The 8,647-nt window shown below is 40.2% G+C and overlaps 1 protein-coding gene across 1 annotated transcript; it reads right to left on the bottom strand.

Annotated features, from left to right (window-relative positions):
- Positions 1-4,092: 4,092 nt before the first annotated feature.
- On the bottom strand, positions 4,093-4,428 carry LOC133376513 (ribonuclease P protein subunit p20-like). Its single transcript, XM_061608812.1, has one exon. It carries the CDS (start codon positions 4,426-4,428, stop codon positions 4,093-4,095), a length of 336 nt encoding a protein of 111 aa, XP_061464796.1.
- Positions 4,429-8,647: the final 4,219 nt, after the last annotated feature.

Raw genomic sequence — 8,647 nt, forward strand, 5'->3', positions numbered from 1 at the left:
GGATAAGAAATTTTAATGTATTTGTATGTTTTTATTTTGTACATCGCCCAGAGTGGCTGGACAGCCAGCCAGATGGGTGACTAATAAATTTAATAAATAAGAAGAAGAAGAAGAAGAAGAAGAAGAAATTGCATATATTGAATGAGTTAAACATGTGATTAATAACTTTGGGAAGTTGGCAGGTGATGTGAGTTCTTCTTTGATACACTTTGGGACTTTGTACCGCATCTTTGAGAGACTTTGCTAGGACTTTGTACTGCATCTTCTGGTAAATTATTTTTGTGTTAGATCAAGGGGACTGTCTAGTATAGTGGTTCTTACACTTTTTTGGGGTCATAGACCCCTTTGAGAATCTGATGAAAGCTATGGAACCCCTCCCCAGAAAAATGCACATAAATACATACACACAACATTTTGTATAAAATTTATTTTATTAAATTGGAAATTGGAGGGGTTGTGCCTGGTTCACAGACCCCATGAAGCCTATCCATGGACCCCCCTCGGGATCCATGGACCACAAGTTAAGAACCCCTACTCTAGTGTGTGCTATTTCCCATGGGTTGAGTGATGTGTTTGTAATTTTTATTTAAAAAGGCATATTTGTGGCCAAAATTAGCCAATGGGATTTCATCAGGTTGTCCCATCCATTTTCCACAGGTAGCCTGCCATCAAGCGGGTATCATAGCTCCACCCTCCATATGCTCAGTACAAACCTGAGATAAGGTTAAAAGGAGGGAATGTTGAATGGAATGTTGAGTGAGAATAACAGACAGTGAGGGTTGGTTGAAAAAACATAGAGAGTGGCTCTGTGAGGAACAGAAAAGGAAATGGGGAGGAGAGATGAGATATATATAAAGACTATATCTATTTATTTCATTACATTTATTTCTCAGCTTTCCTTCAAGGATCTCAAGGTGGTGCACATGGTTCTCCTTCTCCATGTTTTATCCTCACAATAACCCTGTAATGCAGGTTTAGACTGAGAGGCAGTGACCTCCCCAAGGCCATTCATAGCTGAGTGGGCATTTGATAGGATTGCTATTTTATCCGGTTGGCTAGGTTTTACCCAGATTCTAGTCATACCCAGGTGCTTGTTTAAACTGTTAGCTGGTCCAGATTCCCAGCTTTCATTTTGTTTTCTTTTAAACAAGTCTCTAGCAGTTATGGAAGGCAAGATATGAGGCAAAAATGTAGAGGCACAATCCTTTTTTGAGAAAATAGCCTGCTACCTCCTTTCAGTATTCTTAGCAACGAGAGCAAAGTCACACTTATGACTGACACTAGGCAGAGGGAGAAGTGCAAACCATATAGATAATAAGCCTTGATAGAACCCACAAATTATCTACAGAAGGGACTTCCTGATATCATTGGACTTCCCTGGTAAAGAAGTGATTGCTGCCTCATTGGGAAAAAAATGGTTACTCAGGATTTTAGTGTAGCTGGGACTGGGCAGCAAATTTCTACCCTAAAAAAAAAAACAGCAGCAAAGATAGATGCTCATGCTTTTTTTAAACTCAGGTCATATTTCTGTGCAACAGAAAAAGAAAGAGAAAGGGGTGTGTGGGAGTTTCTATACAATTAAAAAATTACTCAGCAAAGAAAAATGAGGTCCTCTTGCATACCTATATTGTAGGGCTGCGAGTGGATCATGTCCACTCTGCAAAGTAGCCCAGCATTATACCCATATTGCTGGGAGGGGGTTGAGAGAATTTATGACAATCCCATTGTGTAGCCCAGTGTTGTTATCTAGTCTCCTGGTGTGCTTTGTTGTTGTTTTTAAGGGAGCTGTTAAGTTGATTGTAGTAGCAGTGATGAAGGGGGAAGGGAGTGATTTCCCATTGGAAAAAATGGAGTTACTCTTATGGGTGTGTAGAATTTGATCAGAAAAACAGCAGGAAAGCAAAGTATTAATCGCTCCTCTCCCAAAGCACTTTTGCAATCAGCTTTGCAGCCGCCTCTTGCATTTCCTTAAAAAAGCGACAACCCTGGAAGAACCTTGTGTAGTTTGAGCCTCAGGGTTGCTATGCAGACAGATAAAAATGCTATGGTACCACTACTACACCACCCCATCTGGCAATGGCAGATTTGCTGGCCAGCCAAAAATATTCCCCAGCCCAAACAACATGCTCACTTGCATGCAGATGTCTCCTGCTCCATTGACCTTCATGCGGCCATACAACATACTACACTTGCCCCAGCAAAACACCTTGTGATTATACCAAGTCAGCCTTTAAACTGGGCAGTGTCTCATTCTTCATTCCTCCTGTCTCTGTGGCAATAATCTGCTTTATTTCTCTCACAGAGTCACAACAGGTTAAATAGTAGAAAGCACATCCTGTCTGGAAGTCTGTACCTGACCTTTGTTTCACCTGCAGTCCCTGCTCTTAGGTATGCAATGTAAAAACACAACACATGAGGGAAAAGGACTGGGAGGAAGGAAAAGGGGAAAAGCAGAGTCAGGCACTGTTTCTCAGTTGCAAAGATTTTGGATGACCAGACAGAATGGAGAGATTTCAGGGAGCTCATGTGGAGGGATTCGAGGCAGAGGCAGAAGGGGGGGCAGAGGGCTCCTCCATCAACTGTCATCAGCAGCCACTCCATTAGGGTATGGGAGAGGGATGTGAATGCAAGGGTCTCACTACCTGATCTGCTGCAAAACCAACAACTTTTGGTTCCTCTTCTCCTGGTACAGGGTACAATGAAGAATAATGTTCTAAAACGGTTTGAAGGAAGTTTGCATAAAATGTAACTAACATTACAATCTTCTACATATCTACTTAGAAGTAAACTTTATGCAAACTTTAGTATGGAATGTTAGCTTCAGTTGCGTAGACTCGATATGTGTATTCCAGTGAACAGGCAAACATCATGTCAATACCAATGGCAACCTTCTAGTTCCAAGGCAGTGGTGAAGTGGTAATGCTTGATGTAACCACACAATTGGATACTATACAATATCCCTATTGCCTAAATAATGCCTCTGGTAAGGGTGTGGCCTGGACTCTGGCTCCACCCATCATTAGCTCTGGCTCTGCCCATTGCTGGCACACACACACACACACACACACACACACACAGAGAGAGAGAGAGAGAGAGAGAGAGAGAGAGCTATCTGTTTTAGTTTTGATATCACTTTTAAAAAGTATGTTTCAATGTGGATGTTTTATTTTTTGCAGACAGTAGGATAACAGGACACTTTCATGGTATCTTTGAAATCAGTGATGGTATGGATTATTTCTATGAATCAACTAGGTTTATGCCACTGCTAAGGATGGAAAGATCTGTCAATTTTGCTTCTCCCAGTTTCTCATTTTTCCAGTCTTAAATTCGGTTCTCCACATTTTTGCAGCAATTTGCAATTTTTTTTTAAAAAAAAAATCCTCATGAAAATTCTCCAGCATTTTAATTTGCATTTCTCCTCATAAACACATTTTTGTAGGAAGTTTTGGCTAATGTACACATGTTTGCAAGTCATTTCTCATCATAGAATGCATTTTTGTATTTTCACTCATATATTCATTTTTATGCACACTTTCCCCTAACATAATTTTTAAACATTTTTTAAACATTGGTTTGTGAACTGCATTGCAAGATTCAGGTAAGTTTTAATTTTGAAGAGCCAGAGTGGTGTAATGGTTAAGGCGTTGGACTACGGCCTGGGAGACAAGGGTTCGAATCCCACACAGTCACAAAGCTCACTGGGTGACTTTGGGCCAGTCACTGCCTCTCAGCCTCAGAGAGAGGCAATGATAAACCACCTCTGAATACCGCTTACCATGAAAACCCTGTTCATAGGGTCATCATAAGTCGGAATCGACTTGAAGGCAGTACATTTACATTTTTTAATTTTGAAGGATGGCTCTGTTTCGGTTCTCATATTGTTTCACAAAGTTCAAATTTAGTTATACTTTATTTATTTATATTTCCATGTATAGACCACTTACTATCTGAAAGATCTCAAAACAGTTTACAATAGAATACACAAGGTACAATAAAAAAAAATCAAGGCACCCCTTGTTTCTATGGGACACTAAGTTTTAGGTTCACCAGGGCAATCCAGAAAGGTGGTTACTCTGGAATGACATGGTAGACTCAGATGTGGATCGCAGAGTTGTTCCTGGTCCTGACCAGCGGCTTTTCACTGTCCCCCTCTGGCTCAGTAACATCAGCAAGCACCACAGTAGACGTGTTTGCCACCAAGTATAGCGAGCCGCTGCCGGTGGCTTCCAGCTGCAGTGCAATATTGATGGCATGGTTGATGGCCAAACCCAAGCTGTGGATGCAGATCTCAGGGCAGCTGCTTCCAGGGACCAACAGTTTCTGGCAATGGCTCAGCTGAGCCTTAAAATCTGTCTTCATGCTGAAGAAAACGTTGCTGCGGCGGGATGGGAGGCGCCGTGACAAGAAGTGGCACAAAGCATACCCCATCTCTGTGGGAGGGCCCGGTTCAGACATGGCAGTTCTGGAGCTCTGCAAGCAAGCTCCCCCCAAAAGGCAACAGCAGGCAAACTATGCACTTGCGCGCCCCTGCCAACAAATTTCACAGATTCAGCTTGAAATGTGAACTTAATTTCTTGCCCATCCCCAGCCTCTGTATAAATCATTTAAAGATATATAGTGACTTCTTAAGCTACTTTAAAAAGATGGGCATGTTTATTTGTAGTTTATTTAACCTTCTCTGTTTTACCTTTATTTCTGGGCTTAGAAACTATGTATTTAGAAACTAATGCATACAGACACAAACAGCAGCTAATATAAAAATAAGTTTGGCTTTTCAAAGAGAGGATTTTGTCCCTAAAGTATATTGATTGGTGTGGTAGCATTCCACTGATTGTTTCTAGTACGTACACCATACTATAAAGTGTCACTAATATCTACTTCATATAGGCAACCACTTGCAATTCACCCCCACAAGCAAAGATCTATCCAGTATGTAAACCATTCGGGGGAGTGGCTCCCATCCAAATTGGGAAGATTTTAACACAATTTCATTTTCAGGAGTTTCCTTTGGTGTAGTTAGAAATCGTCCCAAATCTCACAGAACAGTTCACTGAGTTCTACCCATATAATTTCACTGGAGCCAACCACCTAAGTGACTGGCAATGTGGGCATAAGGGCCAGTGTCTCTTTCTGTTCAGGTGGGCAGCAGCTGTGGGAGGGCATATGAATCAGCCAGTCTTCAAGCAGGCAGTAGTATCAGCATGAGGTCACAATGGCCACTGTCTCTTCTTCAGGCAGGCATCAGGCAGGCATCAGGCGGAGGGAGCACATTGGTCAATCACTCAATCTCCCATAGAAGCAGGCAGCAGCAGTAGCACCATTTGAACACAATGTCTCTGTCTTATGGTAGAAGCAAGATTATATGGGCACAGTCTCTCTTACTGATCCCATGGGCACTATCTACCTCTTATTGAGGTGGAGAAGAGCAGTGTGTGAGTGCTTTTTACCAGAGCTCGGAAAAGTTACTTTTTTGGACTACAACTCCCATCAGCCCCAGCCAGCGCTTGCTGGTTAGGGCTGATGGGAATTGTAGTTCAAAAAAGTAACTTTTCCAAGCTCTGCTTTTTACACTAGTAATTCCTCTAACTGAATTGATATGGGCAGAAAAGCATAAGGCAAGCAAAGTTCAAGACTCTTCAGGGAAGCACCCAGGTATTACAAGTGAGTACTTAGTGACCTGTTACCAGAAGGGGAAAAGATTAAGGTGGGCATTTCCTGATTTGTAAGAGGACCTCTCTGCTTATTCATTGACAGCTAAGCTTATTCTAGAGTCTTTGATGTGGTATTTAATCAAAGGCTTCTCAAAAATCTACACAATATGAGTTGGATTAACCCCTATCTAGATGCTTCTTGATGTTGTGTAAATTTGTATAAATGTTAGCAGAGATTGTCAATGGTCTGAAATGCATGTGTGCCAGTGTGTGCAATTATCTAAGAAAACAGGCTTTTACCCTGCATTGAGATCACTGAGATTTAAGACTTAGTAAAATAAGAAAAGCTCCTTTATTTATAGATATACATAGTAGATAGTACATATTTATTAACGACTTGGATGAGGAGGTACAAAGCATGCTTATCAAATGTGCAGATGGTACAAAGTTGGGGGGCATAGCTAATACCATGGAAGACAGAAACAAAATTCAAAGGGACCTTGATAGGCTGGAGCATTGGGCTGAAAACAACAGAATGAAATTCAACAGGGATAAATGCAAAGTTCTACACTTAGGAAAAAGAAACCAAATGCACAGTTATAAGAAGGGGGATATTTGGCTCAGCAGTACAACATGTGAGAAGGATCTTGGAATTGTCGTTGATCACAAGCTAAATATGAGCCAACAGTGTGATGTGGCTACAAAAAAGGCAAATGCTATATTAGGCTGCATTAACAGAAGTATAGTTTCCAAATCGCGTGAAGTATTAGTTCCCCTCTATTCAACACTGGTTAGGCCTCATCTTGAATACTGCATCCAGTTCTGGTCTCTGCACTTCAAGAAGAATGCAGACAAACTGGAACAGGTTCAGAGGAGGGCAACAAAGATGATCAGGGGACTGGAAACAAAGCACTATGATGAAAGACTGAAAGAACTGGGCATGTTTAGCCTGGAGAAGACAAGACTGAGGGGAGATATGATAGCACTCTTCAAGTACATTAAAGGTTGGCATAAAGATAGAAAGGCATTATTTTTACATGCTTATCAAAAGTTATCTGAGACTAACTCTAACCTAGTACACAGAACTGGGAATTCTAACCTGAGGTAGCTACAGTGGAAATTGAAGCAGGCAGTCTTTATTCCATATGAGTTCATACAGAACACTGAGCTCTGGCTCTGCCCATTATTGAATCTGGCTCCTCCCACTGCCAGCATGAACCCTCCCTGTACAGATTACCCCTAAGGGAATGTGACCCTCAAAAAAACAAGGTTGCCCATTCCATCTTAGTGCTTTATCTCCAGAGCAACTACACAGTCAGTCTGCTGCCCCCCCCACATAAAATATGCTAGAAATACAAACAAACAGAAATATTAATCACACATCCAGTTCTAACATACAGTCTGGCAACTGCATCTTAAACACATGCCTGCATTTTCATGTTTCTGCAGTTCATTGTTCCATGGAATCCTATTTGCAGAATAAATGTGATTGTGGAATCTCTACTTGTTTCGCATGACATTAATCTTCACTGCAGAGTATAATGTTTTGATGCTTTAGTTTCTTGGCTCTTTTGCATAAACGGCCTCGGTATTTGGCCTTTAGACAATGGTAGATCAGTGAAATCATAAGCCTGGGTACTTGCTGTCCAGGCTTCACCTCTATGAGTGTATCAGTTTCACAGTATGACAGAAGTACAGACACTGAAGTAAAGGTCTCCTTACAAGGGCAAAAAGGAAATTTACTATGAATGGAAATGGGCTACTAATTTTTGTTCACCCTCATAAAACTCCTGCAGTATGGCAAGGAACAGAAATTAAAGTAGCATTTGGAAGGTCAGCAGCAGAAGATTGTATAAATAACTAAGTCTAAGGATATAGAAGGGTGAAGAAAAGTAGGAATGCAAAAAAAGGCCTCTTTTTTTTAAAAAAAGGAAAAATGGTTCTCTGTCTACAGAAAAATACTTTGTCTCAATGAGACAAAATAACAACATTAAACCCTTATAACTGGCAAAGACCAACAAAAACAAAATGTTGTGCTGGCAAAGAAATATTTTCAATATACCCCAATAAAACACATTTGCAAAAAATTGCAGATTGTGACTGAAACTCTATTACACGTAATTGGGAGTAACCCCCATTTAAAAAATGAGACATACTTCTGAGTAAACACGGACAGGATTGTTCTTGACAAAGAGGCATTCTTTCCTGCAGAGAGAAAATGGGGAATGATGCTTGCTGTGATCCATATGAGCATCATTTAAATACATGAGAAAATGTTTCTTTTTGCTTTAGTACTGTTGCTTTTTCTCATATGGAATTTTATAAAATTTAATCAACTAAAATTCATATAATTAATTGACTCAGTTTTCTTTAAATGGGTGATACCCCTAATAGAACTAACATTGCAATCGGATACATGTTTGCTGAGCTCAGTAGGTCTTACTCTCAAGTAAATGGATATAGGATTGCAACATAAGTATATTACTGCTGAACTTTTATTCTCTCTGTATCCGGCATGGAAGCTGAGAATGAAGGCAGCTACTTTCATGCAGGCATTTCTTACTTAATAGGAAGGTCCTATTGCAATTGCTCCTTTTTTGAATTTACATAATCGTGAATCAAGCTATGCTCCTAGATTTTTTTTTTTTAAATCTCACTTTATTTGGGAAAAACTTGAGTTAAAACACATTGTTCTTAAATGGGTAATAATCAAAAGCCTGAAAACTACATACATGAAACATGAAACATCGCAAATGAAAGCTTATAGATAAAACTTCTCAAATCATCTAACATACCCTCAGACAAAACAGTAGTTCACATATTTACTAGTGAGCCATCATGTGACATTACACAGGTGTTGTGTTAAATTGTGTATCTTGATAATGAACAGAAACAAAGTCCTAATCGTCAAATATTTGGTAAACCTATGTTAGGGCTGTACCACTTTGGCTTGAAAGTTAGGGTTCATATGATTGCATTTTTCTCCACACAAAATT

The sequence above is a fragment of the Rhineura floridana genome, chromosome 1, assembly GCF_030035675.1.
Source record: "Rhineura floridana isolate rRhiFlo1 chromosome 1, rRhiFlo1.hap2, whole genome shotgun sequence".
Lineage (NCBI taxonomy): Eukaryota > Metazoa > Chordata > Lepidosauria > Squamata > Rhineuridae > Rhineura > Rhineura floridana.

What these genes read in the sequence shown, in the direction of transcription:
- LOC133376513 (XM_061608812.1), bottom strand. Translation starts at nt 4,428, where the DNA reads ATGGGGTATGCTTTGTGCCACTTCTTGTCACGGCGCCTCCCATCCCGC.